This window comes from Anomaloglossus baeobatrachus, chromosome 2 (assembly GCF_048569485.1).
Source record: "Anomaloglossus baeobatrachus isolate aAnoBae1 chromosome 2, aAnoBae1.hap1, whole genome shotgun sequence".
Lineage (NCBI taxonomy): Eukaryota > Metazoa > Chordata > Amphibia > Anura > Aromobatidae > Anomaloglossus > Anomaloglossus baeobatrachus.
The window spans coordinates 11,582,678-11,601,128 of NC_134354.1; the positions used below are offsets into that span (position 1 = coordinate 11,582,678).

General features: G+C 49.4%; 1 protein-coding gene across 2 annotated transcripts in view; it reads right to left on the bottom strand.

Annotated features, from left to right (window-relative positions):
* Positions 1-18,451, bottom strand: part of CFAP44 (cilia and flagella associated protein 44) — a 160,351-nt gene that overhangs the window by 118,052 nt on the left and 23,848 nt on the right. For both annotated transcript variants that reach the window (XM_075334873.1, XM_075334872.1), the window contains exons 13-14: positions 14,276-14,370; positions 868-1,077 (exon numbers count right to left, since the gene is read on the bottom strand). In XM_075334873.1, coding sequence (XP_075190988.1) covers positions 868-1,077; positions 14,276-14,370 — 305 coding nt within the window. The remainder of the gene's footprint in view (positions 1-867; positions 1,078-14,275; positions 14,371-18,451) is intronic.

An 18,451-nucleotide genomic window follows, 5' to 3' on the forward strand; every position in this document is an offset into this window, starting at 1 on the left:
TGCAGTAAAATAGAGAAAAAAAAAACGCGCAGAGTCTCACTTTTGTAGTATTTACCGTTTGGTGAAAATGAGCCCATACCATCATTCTACTGGCGATATGTTTACACAAATACTAAATATTATTATTTATTTTTTTTAACCTTCTTTTTATTAGATTTTAATAACAAAAATAGATAATCAATAATCATATCTAAATATTATTATTATTATTATTATTATTATTATTATTATATACAGAATAAATTTTTATTATCTTACTGCTTTTAAATTAAAAAAAAAAAAACTTTAAAAAATAAAATAAAAATTGGATGGCTTCTTACTGCTATTTGATGTTGCTGGAGCGGTGTTCGTGATGGGGCGTAATTCTTGGTACCATTTTGGACTGCATACGACGTTTTTGGGGATGTGCAATAATCAGAGAACAGCCGCTCTGTCGATATATATATATACATATATTTATATATATATATATATATATATATATATATATATATATATATATATATATATATATATATATATATATATATATATAAATATATATAAAATATAAATATATATAAAAAATACTTTCTACATATTTTTTTCGGCCTTCCAAGGGGAGTAAATCCTGTGCTGCTTCTGCTATGTATTGCAGTATATAGAGAATATATGCATATATGACGCCCAGACCCAGGCTCATAGTGAAGCCCCCCCTAAGTGATTGTATTGCAGGGATGGGGGTGGGCGATGTGCGCAGGTGCCGGCTGGATCGTACAGATCCCACTCCATAGACCCACACCTGACCTCTGACCTGGGTAAGGGATCCTATGTAATCTGTGCAGAATGTATAGGTGTCTGACATTTCATGACACAGCCATCGTTTACCCCGGTGGCGAGGATCTCTCCATTGCGCTCGTATGCCAAGGCCGTGACGGGACCGTTGTGTGGCTTGAAGGCTTGTCTCAGGTTCACTGCAGCATCGTGGGGGCCACTTCTTCCCGCCGTGAGCCTCGTGCCAAAGGCGTTGTGAACCTCCAGGATACGGACGACCCCATCTTCGAACCCCATGGCAAACAAGCCGCCTTTTGGATTAACCTGCAGAAGAGAAGAGAGTGAATGAATGGAGGTGGCAGGCAGGAAAACACCAAGGATTACTGCTGCAGGGAGGCATCACATCTATAGACGGAGTGTGAGGAAGGGCAGGAGGCTAATGCCGTATACACACTGGCAGAATTGTGCAACTTTCCATTTCTTCAGCGCTCTATTGGGAGACCCAGACAATTGGGTGTATAGCTACTGCCTCCGGAGGTCACACAAAGTATTACACTAAAAAGTGTAAGGCCCCTCCCCTTCTGGCTATACACCCCCCGTGGGATCACGGGCTTACTCAGTTTTAGCTTTGTGTGCGAAGGAGGTCATACATCCACGCATAGCTCCACATTGTATAGTCAGCAGTAGCTGCTGACTATCTCGGATGGAAGAAAAGAGGACACATATAGTGTCCCCAGCATGCTCCCTTCTCACCAGATGGTGTTGCAAGGTTGAGGTACCTATTGCTGGTACAGAGGCCGGAGCCCCACATGCTGTTTTCCTTCCACATCCCCTTGGAGGGCCCTGTGGAAGTGGGATCTGTCGGCCTCCAAGCCCTGAGGCCGGGCTCCATCCACAGACCCAGAAGAACCTGATGGATGTGGAGCACGAGTACTATCAGGGACAAGGCCCTGCATCGGTCAGGTACTCGGTGTCTCCGGCAAGCACAGCACGCTCCGGGCTTGCTGGGCGTTATAGTGCGCCGGGGACATTAGTGATGGGCTTATGTTGCTGCAGCCATGGCTGAGCGACGGGTCATGTTTAGGAACTTGCGCCGACCGCTCATACGGCGGCGGCGCTGATGTGACTTGTAGTGCGCCGGGGACTTGGCGCCGACCGCGCTTTTACGGCGGGGGCGCCTGTAACTTTAGTCCCCGGCTTCTGAGGCCTGGCACCGCTTCGTTCCCGCCCCCAGCCCTGCCAGTCAGAGGAGGGGCGGGACGCTGTACAGATCTCAGCGCAGGGAGCTGGAGTCTGCTTTGCATTCTCCAGCCCCCTCTCACTGAACACAGTGAGATGTCGGGTTCCCGCTCTTGGCTGGGGCTCGCCCACGGCCCGCCCCTCTGCACAGGACGGGGAAGAGAAGCCGGCAGCCATTATGGTTTCCACTCTGGGAGAACGGAACCAGGCACAGGTTTTTGAGCGACCTCATACTCGCGCTGGGCGGGCGATAGGCAGTACTGGTCCCACTAATACTGAAGTGGGCTTTTGAACTGTGTGCGGATATGCGATGCAGCACTGTACTGTCGCTATTCTGGGCATACTCTCCTAGATGGCTAGACAAGTGTTCAATGATTAGTCTGCAGTGTTTGTTGGCAGATTTGGCAACAGCAAAGTGCCAAGGCACAAGCTTTCATTGCCGCTTCGTTTGCAGGTGCTGCAATTGGGGTTATTGTCATGCTATACATGCACTTTTGCTTAAGACAATAGCAGCAGTAAGGCAAGGCTGCCAAGGCACAGGCTCTCAATGCTGCTTGATTTGCTTGTACTGCAGTGTTTTTCTGTCATGCTTGTCTGCTATACATTTCCTGTATGTCGCTATCCTTGCCTCATGCTCCTAGTTAACTAGACAACAGCAGCAGTAGAGCAGTGGTGTCAAGGCACCAGCTTGCAAGGCTGCTTCATTTGCATGTGCTGGCAGTGTTTACTGTCATGTTTGTATGCGATACATTCACTGTATGTCGCTATCCTTGTCTCATACTCCTAGATATATAGACAATAGCAGCAGAAGGCCTAATGTGCTAAGCCACAAGTTTCAATGCTGCGTGTACTACATGTGCTGAAGTGTTTTCTTGTACTTCAGGCTTGTATGCTATACATTCACTGTATGTCGCTATCCTTGTCTCATACTCCTAGATATATAGACAATAGCAGCAGAAGAGCTAATGTGCCAAGCCACAAGTTTTCAATGCTGCGGGTACTACAGGTGCTGAAGTGTTTACTTGTACTTCGTGCTTGAATGCTATACATTCACTGTATGTCGCTATCCTTGTCTCAAGCTCCTAGATATATAGACAATAGCAGCAGAAGAGCTAATGTGCCAAGCCACAAGTTTTCAATGCTGCGGGTACTACAGGTGCTGAAGTGTTTACTTGTACTTCGTGCTTGAATGCTATACATTCACTGTATGTCGCTATCCTTGTCTCAAGCTCCTGGATAAATAGACAACAGCAGCAGAAGAGCTAATGTGCCAAGCCACAAGTTTTCAATGCTGCGTGTACTACATGAGCTGAAGTGTTTATTTGTACTTCATGCTTGTATGATTATTTACTGTGCGGTCGCTATCCTAGGCTATGCACTTAGATAGCTAGACAACAACAGCAGAAAAAGAAAAGGCCAATGAGGACTTTATATGTTGCTTGTACTGCATGTAATACGAGTCTAGGACCCCAGTGCGGGCAATTGCTTGACCGGGGTTTTCGGCTATATGTGGTTAAAAGAACCACCTGTGCTTCCTGTCCAGAGACAGGGACGAAATTGCAGTTTCTTTCCGCTGTTATATTGGCTGTGACTATGGCTGACATCTTACAGTCTGGCAGCCCACGCAGACCTTGGGCAATATAGTTGCAATGCCCCTGGCCACCATGATTTGAGGAGCAGCTCAAGGCTCCAGGGTGGTTTTCACGCGTCCCAGGGGGCAGGCTCCGACACGGACGTCAGTTCAAGAGGGCCTAAGCAGGCTCGCTGGGAATAGCCCTCGACTCCATCAGTGAAAGAGTCAGCTTCACAGCAGGGGAGATCTCTTTTCTAATATCGCAAGCAATTGCGTACTCGTCTGGCCCTCTGATCCTAGAGATGCAGTCCAGAAACGCAACGCTTTTCACGATAAGCGTTCTCCGACCGTATTAATGAGACACTCTCCTCCCTGATTGGACAAGCGCTAGCCCAGGTCCAAATGTGGATCTCCCGATCTCCAGGCTTGCAGCTGGATCTATAGTTGTAGTGGTGGATGGGGCTTCACGTCAAAATGCCATTGACAGATAGATAGGTTCTGGCCGCAATCTGTCTATGAAGCTATCGGCAGGTCGGTTGCTCCGGCAGTCGCAGCCGTGAAGGCACTCCAAGCTATTTCAGATAGTGTTGCGCAGAGGGACGCTGTCACCGGTACATCTCGGTCTCAGCAGCGTCTGTAATCTCGCAATCGCCGCATGGCGAACCATGCTGTTAAGGCTGTCCGAGACTCTACGAGCCGGACGTCGGTGGCATCGGCCATCTCCGTATTTTTTACGCAGAGCCTAGTGGTTAACAGATTGGATCAGATGCTTCTTCCAACAAAGTGCTTAACCAGGTTGCCTTTATCTAGTGATAGTCTGTTGGTAAGGGTTGAATGAATTCATTCAACTGTCCAAAACGACTCAAAAGGCCCAGAAGGGCATAGATTCCTAGCAGGCTCAAGTACGCCCGGGGAAGGCAGCCGGAGGAATCGCTACCAAAGCGTTTTTTTCTCATAATTTTCAGCCTTCTCACTCCGCAACCGCGGGGAGCAGACTCCCCCGCTTTAGCGACATTTACCTACCACAGGTCAAAGGCCGGTGAGAGAGAGTCAGTTTGTCTCAAACTACCTCTCCGACCGAGCCGAGGCTCTTCTGCAGGCAGGACGAGTGGTCATCCCTGTTCCTCTTCAGGAACCAGTTACGCCTTTTGCTTCGACCTGGTCGTGGTGCCAAGATAGGGCGGCTCCTTCCGTCCCGTTCTGGAATTTAAACTGCTTAACAAGCACGTGACAACCAGGCGGTTCCGGAGGGAATCACTCCGCTCCGTCATTGCCTCACTGTCTCAAAGAGTTTTTCCTAACATCCATAGACATTAGGATGCTTATCTCCACGTGCCGATTGCTCCAAGGCACCGGCGTTGGCTACGGGCATATTTCGTTTTGTAGCCCTACCCTTCGGCTGGCGACAGCCCCACGGGTTTTTCACCAAGTTCATGGCAGCAGTGGGAGCAGTCCCGCGCTCTTACGGTCACTCTGTGATCCCTTTCTTGGACAATCTACTTGTCAAGGCACTCTCTTTTAGAAGCATGCCAACACAACCTGAACATGGCGCTGGACCCTTCCCAGAGTTTCGGGGAGGTCTTTGACTTCTTCTAAGTTGAACCCAATCGCTGGCATATCTTGGCATAGAGTTTTCACACTCTCTCAGTGATAGTGAATTCCGCTGGACAAACAGCGTTCACTACAGACGAGGGTGCAGTCTCTCCTTCAAGGAGGCGCCTCATCCAGAGGCGAGCCTTTTCACGCAGTTTCATCTGCGTCCGCATCATTAGAAGATTCTTCGCTAAGGGGAAGGAAGTCGATGTTCCTACACAGTAACGTCCCCCTTTCACAGACGGTCAAAGACCGTCTTCAGAGGAGTCCACTCTTCAACTCAGTGGTCTAGAGCTCTGGGCAGTGTATCTTGCACTGCAAGCTTTCCTGCAGTGGCTGGAATGCAATCAGAACCGAATTCAGTCGGACTATCCACAGCGGTGGCGTACACATTCCGGACGTACAACACTAGGAAGCAAGTCTTCCTCAGTCGCGAGGACGTGGACGCAGGGGAATGGGACCTGCTCCCGTTTGGCTTCAAGAAATCGGTAGCCGCGGGATGAGGACGGACGTCGACATCATGGCGTCTCGGCAACTACAAGGTCTCGATTTTCATGGCGGGAGCTCTGGCGACAGGCGCCTTGGCTCAAGATTGGTCGCAGTTCCAGCTTCCGATTGCTGCCGCACTATTCTCGTCGCCCCAGACTGGCCGAGGAGGTTGTGGTACCGAGATTTGTGGCATCTCACCGTCAGTCGACTGTGAGCATTACGTCAGGGTCACAATGAGACGGGCTCGCCAGCCGCGGTTTGCCAAGATATTCCACAACTCGTGGAAGATATTCTTATCTTGGTGTTTTGCTCAGGGAGTGTATCCCTGGCCATCGGCTTTGCCTACTTTGCCTGCCCTCCTGCACTCTGGTCGGGAAAACGGTTGGTCGCTCGGCTCCCTTTAAGGGCAAGTCTCGGCACTATCCGTGTTGTTTCAGAAGCGTCTAGCACGTCTTCCTAAGGTGCGCACGTTGCTACAGGGAGTGTCATATTGTGCCCCCGTACGAGCGGCCGTTAGATCCATGGGATCTGAACGAGGTACTCGTTGCTCTCCAGAAGCCGCCTTTCGAGCCTCTGATGGGAGTTTCCCCTTTCTCGCCTGTCACAGAAAGTGGCTTTTCTAGGGCGATCACGTTTCTTCGGCGAGTGTATGAGCTGGCAGCTCTGTCATATCAGGCTCCCTTCCTGGTGTTTCACCAGGACTAGGTAGTGTTGCGCTCCATTCAGGAGTTTCTCCCTAAGGTAGTATCCGCGTTTCAGCTTAATCAGGATATATCATTACCTTCATTTTGTCCTCATCCGACTCACCGGTTTGAAACGGGTTTACATTTGTTGGATCTGGTCAGAGGACTCAGAATCTACTTTTCCCGCACGGCGCCTATGCGCCGATCTGATGCACTGTTTGTCCTTGTCGCTGGTACGCGCAAGGGATTGCAGGCTTCTAAAGCCAACATGGCTCGATGGCTCAAAGAACCAATTCTTGAAGCCTACCGTTCTGCTGAGCTTCCGGTTCCATCAGGGCTGAAGGCCCATTCAACCAGAGCCGTGGGTGTGTCCTGGGCATTACGCCACCAGGCTACGGCTCAACAGGTGTGCCAGGCAGCTACCTGGTCGAGTCTGCACATTTTCACCAAACATTATCAGGTGCATACCTATGCTTCGGCGGATGCCGGCCTAGGTAGAAGAGTACTGCAGGCGGCAGTGGCCTCCCCGTAGGGGAGCGCTGTCTTGCAGCCCTATCAAGAGGTATTTATTTACCCACCCAGGGACAGCTTTTGAACGTCCCAATTGTCTGGGTCTCCCAATAGAGCGCTGAAGAAGAAGGGAATTTTGTACTTACCGTAAATTCCTTTTCTTCTAGCTCTTATTGGGAGACCCAGCACCCGCCCTGTTGTCCTTCGGGATTCTTGGTTTGTTGCGGGTACACATGTTATTCATGTTGAACGGTTTGCAGTTCTCCGATGTTATTCGGAGTGAATTTGTTTAAACCAGTTATTGGCTTTCCTCCTTCTTGCTTTGGCACTAAAACTGAGTAAGCCCGTGATCCCACGGGGGGTGTATAGCCAGAAGGGGAGGGGCCTTACACTTTTTAGTGTAATACTTTGTGTGACCTCCGGAGGCAGTAGCTATACACCCAATTGTCTGGGTCTCCCAATAAGAGCTAGAAGAAAAGGAATTTACGGTAAGTACAAAATTCCCTTCTTCATGTGTATGGGGCAGAAATCCCTGCACTTGCTGCATCCTCCCCATTCACCCCTATGGAGCTGGTCATAACTAAATGTAGGAATTAAAGGTAAGTGCAGCGCCACCTGCTGGATATTACTGGAATTGATGTGATTTTTTGTGATGGGGAATCCAAATATTTTCTATTATTGTGGATGTGGGTAAAATATATCTTTGTACCGTGTTCGCCAGTAGAGATAAAAGAAGGGAATTTTGTTACTTACCGTAAATTCCTTTTCTTCTAGCTCCTATTGGGAGACCCAGACAATTGGGTGTATAGCTTCTGCCTCCGGAGGCCACACAAAGTATTACACTTTAAAAAGTGTAACCCCTCCCCTCTGCCTATACACCCTCCCGTGCATCACGGGCTCCTCAGTTTTGGTGCAAAAGCAGGAAGGAGGAAACTTATAAATTGGTCTAAGGTAAATTCAATCCGAAGGATGTTCGGAGAACTAAAACCATGAACCAAAGAACAATTCAACATGAACAACATGTGTACACAAAAGAACAACAGCCCGAAGGGAACAGGGGCGGGAGCTGGGTCTCCCAATAGGAGCTAGAAGAAAAGGAATTTACGGTAAGTAAACAAAATTCCCTTCTTCTTTGTCGCTCCATTGGGAGACCCAGACAATTGGGACGTCCAAAAGCAGTCCCTGGGTGGGTAAAAGAATACCTCGATAAAAAGAGCCGAAAACGGCCCCCTCTTACAGGTGGGCAACTGCCACCTGAAGGACTCGCCTACCTAGACTGGCGTCTGCCGAAGCATAGGCCTGCACCTGATAGTGTTTCGTGAAAGTGTGCAGACTCGACCATAGCCTGGTGCCGCAGTGCCCAGGATGCATCTACGTCTCTGGTAGAATGGGCTTTCAGCCGTGAAGGAATCGGAAGCCCAGAAGAACGGTAGGCTTCAAGAATCGGTTCCTTGATCCACCGAGCCAGGGTGGATTTGGAAGCTTGCGACCCCTTACGCTGGCCAGCGACAAGGACAAAGAGCGCATCAGAACGGCGCAGGGGCGCCGTGCGAGAAATGTACAGCCGGAGTGCTCTCACCAGATCTAGCAAGTGCACATCCTTTTCACTTTGGTGAACTGGATGAGGGCAAAAAGAAGGTAAGGAGATATCCTGATTGAGATGAAAAGGGGATACCACCTTATGGAGAAATTCCGGGACCGGACGCAGAACCACCTTATCCTGGTGAAACACCAGGAAGGGGGCTTTGCATGACAGCGCTGCTAGCTCAGACACTCTCCGAAGTGATGTGACTGCCACAAGGAAGGCCACCTTCTGCGAAAGGCGTGATAGAGATAACCCTGATGACGCTAGGAGCCAGGACTCAATGGCCACACAGTCAGGTTGAGGGCCGCAGAATTCAGATGGAAAAATGGCCCTTGAGACAGCAAGTCTGGTCGGTCTGGGAGTGCCCACGGTTGACCCACCGTGAGGTGCCACAGATCCGGGTACCACGACCTCCTCGGCCAGTCTGGAGCGACGAGGATGGCGCGGCGGCAGTCGGACCTGATCTTGCGTAACACTCTGGGCAGTAGTGCCAGAGGAGGAAATACATAAGGCAGTCGAAACTGCGACCAATCCTGAACTAATGCGTCCGCCGCCAGAGCTCTGTGATCTTGAGACCGTGCCATGAATGCCGGGACTTTGTTGTTGTGCCGAGACGCCATGAGGTCGACGTCCGGCATTCCCCAGTGGCAACAGATCTCTTGAAACACGTCCGGGTGAAGAGACCATTCCCCTGCGTCCATGCCCTGGCGACTGAGAAAGTCTGCTTCCCAGTTTTCTACGCCCGGGATGTGAACTGCGGAGATGGTGGAGGCTGTGGCTTCCGCCCACAGCAGAATCCGCCGAACTTCTTGGAAGGCTTGACGACTGCGTGTGCCGCCCTGGTGGTTGATGTACGCGACCGCCGTGGCGTTGTCCGACTGTATTCGGATCTGCCTGCCCTCCAGCCACCGCTGGAACGCCCTTAGGGCTAGATACACTGCCCTTATTTCCAGAACATTGATCTGAAGGGAGGACTCTGTCAGAGTCCAGATTCCATGAGCCCTGTGGTGGAGGAAGACCGCTCCCCACCCTGACAGACTCGCGTCCGTCGTGACCACAGCCCAGGATGGGGGCAGGAAGGATTTTCCCTTCGACAAAGAAGTGGGAAGAAGCCACCACTGAAGAGAGGTTTTGGCTGCCAGTGAAAGAGAGACGTTCCTGTCTAGGGACGTCGACCTCCTGTCCCATTTGCGGAGAATGTCCCATTGAAGTGGACGCAGATGAAACTGCGCAAAGGGAACTGCCTCCATTGCTGCCACCATCTTCCCTAGGAAGTGCATGAGGCGCCTCAAGGGGTGTGACTGGGCCCGAAGGAGAGATTGCACCCCTGTCTGCAGCGAACGCTGTTTGTCCAGCGGAAGCTTCACTATCGCTGATAGAGTATGAAACTCCATCCCGGGGTAAGTCAGTGATTGGGTCGGTGTCAATTTTGACTTTGGGAAATTGATGATCCACCCGAACCTCTGGAGAGTCTCCAGAGCAATGGTCAGGCTGTGTTGACATGCCCCCCGGGAGGGTGCCTTGACTAGAAGATCGTCTAAGTAAGGGATCACCGAGTGTCCCTGAGAGTGTAGGACCGCCACCACTGCTGCCATGACCTTGGTGAAGACCCGTGGGGCTGTCGCCAGGTCGAAAGGCAGTGCCACGAACTGAAGGTGTTCGTCCCCGATGGCGAGACGCAGGAAGCGTTGATGCTCTGGTGCAATCGGCACATGGAGATAAGCATCCCTGATGTCGATTGATGCTAGGAAGTCTCCTTGGGACATCGAGGCGATGACAGAGCGGAGAGATTCCATCCGGAACCGTCTGGTTCTCACGTGTCTGTTGAGCAGTTTGAGGTCCAGAACGGGACGGAATGATCCGTCCTTTTTTGGCACCACGAACAAGTTGGAGTAAAAACCGCGACCACGTTCTTGAAGGGGAACGGGGATCACAACTCCTTCTGCCTTCAGAGTGTTCACCGCCTGAAAAAGTGCATCGGCTCGCTCGGGGGGCGGAGATGTTCTGAAGAAACGAGTCGGAGGACGAGAACTGAGCTCTATCCTGTAACCATGAGACAGAATGTCTCTCACCCATCGGTCTTGGACATGTGGCCACCAGGCGTCGCAAAAGCGGGAGAGCCTGCCACCGACCGAGGATGCGGTTTGGGGAGGCCGAAAGTCATGAGGAGGCCGCCTTTGGGGCGGCTCCTCCGGCGGTCTTTTTAGGACGTGACTTAGACCGCCATGCAGAAGAGTTCCTCTGGCCCTTTTCTGACCTGTTGGACGTGGAGGAATGGGGCTTGGCTGAGGGCCGAAAGGACCGAAACCTGGGTTGTATCTTTCGCTGCTGAGGCCTGTTTGGTTTGGACTGGGGTAAGGACGAGTCCTTTCCCTTGGATTGTTTAATAATTTCGTCCAATTGCTCGCCAAACAAACGGTCGCCAGAAAATGGCAAACCGGTTAAGAACTTCTTGGAAGCAGAGTCTGCCTTCCATTCGCGTAGCCACATGGCCCTGCGGACTGCCACTGAATTGGCGGATGCTACCGCTGTACGGCTCGCAGAGTCCAGGACGGCGTTCATGGCGTAGGACGAAAAAACCGACGCCTGAGAAGTCAAAGACACAACCTGCGGAGTAGAGGTACGTGTGACCGCATTAATCTCAGACAGACAAGCTGAGCTAGTTTGGAGTGCCCACACGGCTGCGAATGCCGGAGCAAAAGACGCGCCTATGGCTTCATAGATGGATTTCATCAGGAGCTCCATTTGCCTGTCAGTGGCATCCTTGAGCGATGAGCCATCTGCCACTGATACTACGGATCTAGCCGCCAGTCTAGAGACTGGAGGATCCACCTTGGGACACTGAGCCCAACCCTTAACTACGTCAGGGGGGAAGGGGTAACGTGTGTCATTAAGGCGCTTAGTAAAGTGCTTGTCTGGAAATGCTCTGTGCTTCTGGACAGCATCTCTGAAGTTAGAGTGATCGAAAAACGCACTCCGTGTACGTTTGGGAAACCTAAACTGGTGTTTCTCCTGCTGTGAAGCCGACTCCTCTATAGGTGGAGTTGGAGGAGAAAGTTCTAGCACCTGGTTGATGGACGCTATAAGGTCATTTACTATGGCGTCCCCTTCAGGTGTATCAAGATTGAGAGCAACGTCAGGGTCAGAGCCCTGAGCTGCGACCTCCGCTTCATCCTCCAGAGAGTCCTCATGCTGAGACCCTGAGCAGCGTGATGAAGGCGAGGAAGGTTCCCAGTGAGCCCGCTTAGGCGGTCTGGGACTGCGGTCCGTGTCGGAGTCCTCCCCGTGGGACCTAGGTGTCACCCCAGGAGCACTTTGCTGCGCCGACCGAGGGGGGCCTGGGGGAGATGAACTGCCCTGGGCCTGTGATACCGGTCTGGACTGCAAGGCTTCTAGTATCTTAGCAGACCATCTGTCCATAGACTGAGCCATGGATTGTGAAAGCGACTCAGAGAGTTTTTCAGCCAAAACTGCAAACTCTGTCCCTGCCACCTGGACAGTGGAAGCCGGTGGTTCTACCTGAGCCGAGGGTCCCACCAGTGCCTGAGGCTCCGGCTGAGTGAGTGCCACAGGGGCCGAGCATTGCACACAATGAGGGTAGGTGGAACCTGCAGGTAACATAGCCGCACAAGAGGTACAGGTTGCAAAATAAGCCTGTGCCTTGGCACCCTTGCTCTTTGCGGACGACATGCTGTTGTCTCCCCTTAGAGTAATCAGTGAGGGTATATAGCCAAAGGCAAATAATGCGGCCGAACAGAGAACATGTATACAATATATGAATATATATATACACTTCGGCACCCAAGGGGGCCAGCACCTTAACCGGTGCGGCTTACCGACCGCCCAAAGCGGTTGTGTGACCACCAGATTCCCTGCCTGGGCCTCCCAGCGTTACAGAGCTCGTTCTGAATTCCTCCACCGGCAGAAGTGATTATAACAATGGCTGCCAGCGTTCTCAGAGGAGGAGGGAGCCGTGGGCGGTGACTAATAAAGTGCGGGAATCTGGTGCCCCTCAGTGTTCAGTGAGGGGGGAGGAGGATACCTAAGTATGCTCCAGCCCTCACTGCCGACGTCTAGTCGAGCGTCCCGCCCTTACCCCTGACTGGCAGGCCCGGGGGCGGGAGTTATGGTACTAGGCCGCAGAAGCCGGGGACTAAATTTAATAACGCGGCCGGCAAACAGGCGCGGTCGGCGCGGTAGTCCCGGCGTCACAAAAAACACAGCAGGCGCTGCAGCGTCTGTTACACAGGCGCTCCATGCGCAGTCCCCAAGGGGACACAGAGTACCTCTTAGAAGCAGGGCCTGTCCCTGATGATACCCAGTCTCCTGTCCGTCAGATTCCCCCAGGGGCTGCGGAGGGAGCCCGGTCCCAGTGCAAGGTGACCGGTTAGGATCCCACTTCTCCCAGAGCCTCTAGGGGATGGGGAAGGAAAACGGCATGTGGCTCCAGGCTTTGTACCCGCAATGGGTACCTCAACCTTGACAGCACCGCCGACTTAGTGGGGTGAGAAGTGAGCATGCCGGGGGCCCCGTGGGGGCCCTCTTTTCTTCCATCCGATAAAATCAGCAGCTACTGCTGACTAAATGTGGAGCTTGCGTGAATGTGTGCCTCCTTCAACACAAAGCATAAAACTGATGGGCCCGTGATGCACGGGAGGGTGTATAGGCAGAGGGGAGGGGTTACACTTTTTAAAGTGTAATACTTTGTGTGGCCTCCGGAGGCAGAAGCTATACACCCAATTGTCTGGGTCTCCCAATGGAGCGACAAAGAAAAAATGGTTTAAAAGAACTGAGGTCCTCAGTGGTTGATACCTTTTAATGGTAACTGAAAAGATGGTAATAATTGCAGCTTTCGAGACTCCTCAGGTCTCATCATCAGGCATGGTATAACACAAAATCTGAAGTCACATATTTATACACAACAATAGAATGGGGCAGTAAATAAAACAAGTTATGTGAAGCAGAACTATCTCTATGGCAGGGGCAAACTGTTGTGGCCATAAATATTGCGGCAGTTCAGTGTGAAAGTTTTATTGTTCTCTTTTATTGTCCTCCTTATCAGAGGACAATAAGGCTATGTGCGCACAGTGCGTTTTTCGCGGCGTTTTTGCACGTTTTTCGGGTGCGTTTTTGGCCTCAAAACTGCATGACTTTGCTTCCCCAGCAAAGTCTATGAGTTTTCAATTTTGGTGTCCGCACACAACTGTTTTTTTAAGCTGCGTTTGTGAGCTTGAAAAAAAAAAAGGACATGTCAATTCTTTCCTGCGTTTTTCTGCGTTTTCCCCCATGCAATGCATTGGAAAAACGCAGCAAAACGCAGAGATCAAAAACGCAGCAAAACGCAGCCAAAAACGCACCAAATCGCGGTAAAAACGCATGCGTTTTTTGACGCGTTTTTGCGACGCAGGTGCGTTTTTGTGCGCTTTTAGCGGCCAAAAATGCACAAAAACGCAGCATCAAAAAGACGCAGTGTGCGAACCTAGCCTAAAACTTTCACACTGAACTGCCGCAATATTTATGGCCACAACAGTTTGTCCTCTGCCATAGAGATAGTTCTGCTTCACATAACTTGTTTTCTTTACTGCCTCATTCTATTGTTGTGTATAAATATGTGACTCTTCACATTTTGTGTTATATTGAGCCTGATGAAGAGACCTGAGTAGTCTGGAGCTGCAATTATTACCATCTTTTCAGTTGCCATTAAAAGGTATCAACCACTGAGGACTTCAGTTCTTTTAAATCATTTTTTTGTGGATGTGGGCAAACAGTAATTTTGGGGCACCCTGAGTGACGCCAAATCCCATTTTCAGTTTTGGGGTGGAATGAATGTACAATGTACACGGAGCTGACCATGCGAGGAGCCCACGTCAGCGCGGTGCCGCCTTGCTTAAACTTCATGTCCACGAGAGGAGCTTTCCCTGCAAAGTCGTAGATCCTGAGAGATCCTGGAATAGAAAGAATGCAATGACCTGACCGCACAGAGGAAAAAAACCACACATGGCAAAACGGCAAAAAAGGGGACAATGTTTAGGCACTAAAAAGTCTCATCAAGTACTACAGCGTCACCCCCCCCCCCCACTTCATCCCATCCCCCACTCGTCCAGCTCTGCTCCATTTCTGTGTTTCTATAGGGCCCGACAATACAACTACCAGCAACAAAGCAGCAGAGTGGATGGAGGGGGTTATCCTCCACTATTAATGGGTCAGCGAGTGATCCATGTATTACCGAGGGTGAAGGAGAAGAAATACAGGGAAGATAAATGTAGTACCCCAAGTAGCAATATCGTGTCCCCAACACACTAACACAGAAATGATATGTATGTGTGCAAGAATGGAATTTTAGCCCTTAGAAGTAAGGTCAATATCCACCAGGTGAAAATGACCCCCGACTGGGGGGTGGGACACACCAAAAAAGAGGTCCCAAATAGTTACCAACCAGGCCCGGTATAGGGTGTCAGGATCAGAATGCCATTGTAAAAAAAGGGGGTTAATTAGCAGGGGTACTCCATAATAGGAGCGCAGGGTTAAGAGACATGTACACTGCCTTGCGAAAGTATTCATCCCCCTTGAATTTTTAAACCTTTTCCCACATTTCAGGCTCAAACATAAAGATAAAAATGTTAATGTTCTGGTGAAGAATCAACAACAAGTGACACAATTGTGAAGATGAATGAAATGTATTGCTTATTTTAAACTTTTTTAAAAAATAAATAACTGTAAATTGGGGCGTGCAATATTATTCATCCCCTGTAAGTGAATGCTTTGTAGCGCCCCCTTTTGCTGTGATTACAGCTGCAGTCTCTTGGGGGATGTGTCTATCAGTTTTGCACATGGAGAGGCTGAAATTCTCACCCATTCTTTGTAAACAGCTGGAGCTGAGTGAGGGTGGATGGAGGCGTTTGTGAACAGCAGTTTTCAGCTCTTTCCACAGGTTCTCGATTGGGTTCAGGTCTGGGCTGTGACTTGGCCATTCTAACACCTGGATACGGTTATTTGTGAACCATTCCATTGTAGATTTTGCTTTATGCTTTGGATCATTGTCTTGTTGGAAGACAAATCTCCGTCCCAGTCTCAGGTCTTTTGCAGACTCCAACAGGTTTTCTTCAAGAATGGTCCTGTATTTGGCTCCATCCATCTCCCCATCAATTTTACCATCTTCCCTGTCCCTGCTGAAGAAAAGCAGGCCCAAACCATGATGCTGCCTCCACCATGTTTGACAGTGGGGATGGTGTGTTCAGGGTGATGAGCTGTGTTGCTTTTATCATTTGGCATTGTGCCCAAATAGTGTGATTTTGGTTTCATCTGAGCAGAGCCCCTTCTTCCACATGTTTGGTGTCTCCAGGTGGCTTGTGGCAAACTTTAAACAACACTTTTTATGGATATCTTTGAGAAATGGCTTTCTTCTTGCCACTCTTCCATAAAGGCCAGATTTGTGCAGTGTAGGACTGATTGTTGTCCTATGGACAGACTCTCCCCCTCAGCTGTAGATCTCTGCAGATCATCCAGAGGTATAATGGTCCTCTTGGCTGCATCTCTGATCAGTCTTCTCCTTGTGTGAGATGACAGTTTGGATGGACGGCCGGGTCTTGGTAGATTTGCAGGGGTATGATTCTCCTTACATTTCTATATGATCGCTTGCACAGGGCTACTTGGGATGTTTAAAGTTGTGGAAATCTTTTTGTAACCAAATCCGGCTTTAAACTTCTCCACAACAGTATCCTGGACCTGCCTGTTGTGTTCCTTGGTCTTCATGATGCTCTCTGCGCTTTACACAGAACCCTGAGACTATCACAGAGCAGGGGCATTATACGGAGGCTTGATTACACACAGGGGCTTATATTTATCATCATCAGTCATTTAGGACAACATCGGATCATTCAGAGATCCTCAATCAACTTCTGGAGTGAGTTTGCTGCACTGAAAGTAAAGGGGATGAATAATATTGCACGCCCCAACTTTCAGTTTATTCTTTTTTACAAAAGTTTAAAATAAGCAATAAATTTCCTTCCTCTTCACAATTGTGTCACTTGTTGATTCTTCACCAGAACATTAACATTTTTATCTTTATGTTTGAAGCCTGAAATGTGGGAAAAGGTTGAAAAATTCAAGGGGGCTGAATACTTTCGCAAGGCACTGTATAGCAATGGGAGCGAGGAGCAAACGTTTGCTCAATAAAGAGGCTGTGGGAAGCCTCAGCAGCTTAGTCGTTGTTTTTTTTTGGGGGGGGGGTTCCCAGTGAGGGGTGATTTTCACCTGGTGGATAGGCTAAATTTCCATTCTTGCACACATACATATCATTTCTGTGTTAGTGTGTTGGGGACACTATATTGCTAATTGGGGTACTACATTTATCTTGCCTGGATGGTAACCGTAGGAGTTCATGTCATACGGCTCTAGTTATGGCTGTTGTTATATGCTTTTTATTGTTGGTCATTTTTATACAATTCAATCTATGTGGGAAATTCTGGATAAATTGAGAAAAATATATTTTAGGTATTAAGGCTTTGCATATATTGAAGCATTTATTTATGGGGTTGCTTACCATCTTCCCCCGGTTTCTTAGATGTGGGTATTAATCATTACCTTGTTTTTTCAATGTGATAATAATATTCTGTAGTGTTCAATTCTATTCTGCACTATCTCCCATTATATTGTCTATTGGGATAGTCCATATGTATTTGCCTGGGTGTTTATTATATGGTTCTTTTTTCATATGCGACCTCTTATTGATGGTCATCATTATATAACCTGACTTACGTATGTGTCTAACTATGGATGAATATTTACCCTTAATTATTGATATATGTCAGATTCTTGCATATATTGAATTACATAATTACCATATTATTTAGTATTTTCCTTTGGGTTCTAGGCACTGAAACTAAGTGGGTATCCCCTTTAGCCCCCTCCTGACATTCGACATACCTGTATGCCCAATGTCGGGTCCCTTGATGTGACGGGAGCTCAGTGGTCGACATCTGACACTAGCAGCAGCGGGCGTAGCTGGGCTTTATTTGCTGGTGTTATCCCCTAAGGCTGCTTTCACACATCCGTTTTTTGCTGAGCGGCACAATACGGCGCTTTACAGAAAAAACGCAACCTTTTTTTTGCCACCGGTGGCGTTTTTTTCCGCATAGACTTGCATTAGCGCCGTTTTGTGCCGCATGGCCTTGCGTTGCGTCCGTTTTTTGACGAATGCGGCATATTTAGCCCATGCGGCGGCCGGAAGGAACGTTGCCTGGCACGTTTTTTTGTGTGGCAAAAAAAACGCATTGCGCCGGATCCGGCGCAATGCGGCGCGATTTACAATGCAAGCCTATGGACGCTGGATGCGGCGTCCTGCGGCAAAAAACGCATCCGGCCCCCGGATGCGGTGTTTTCAACTGTGCATGCTCAGTATCAAGCTGCATCCGTCAAAAACCGGACGGGCCACAAGGAAAAACTTACGCAACAGATCCGTTTTTTTGCCGCATCCGTTGCATAGGTTTTTGAGCCGGATTGAGTCGCACTGCAAAAACTGGATGTGTGAAAGCAGCCTAAATGCCTTGTCAGTCTCAGCAGCAGCATTTAAGGCGCGTGGTCTGGGGGCGCACCGGTCCACACACCCATCAGCCATCATGGAGTGCCGGTGGGTTCCCATAGCAGTCGGGGGCTTGCTGAAGACCCCTGTGCTTCTGTGAAGACCACCGGGTAATACTGTGGTATTACACTATATAGTACAGGATATCAAACAATTGCAGGTTGAAGCCCAAAAGACTAAAAAATAAAGTGAAAAACAAAAGCAATTTGTGTATTAAAATTAAAACAAAACTCTAATTAAGCCACTTTTCCACCATTAGAAAGAAATGTATATAACCTGTGACCACTCTGTGCCTGCGGAGAACGGCGGTGACACAACAGGCAGGTGCATAGCAATGTACAAACTGCCTGCCTGTTAGCGCTTGGGCACATTTTTTTGTCTAAAGGCTACTTTACACACTGCGATATCGGTCCCGATATCGCTAGTGTGGGTACCCGCCCCCATCT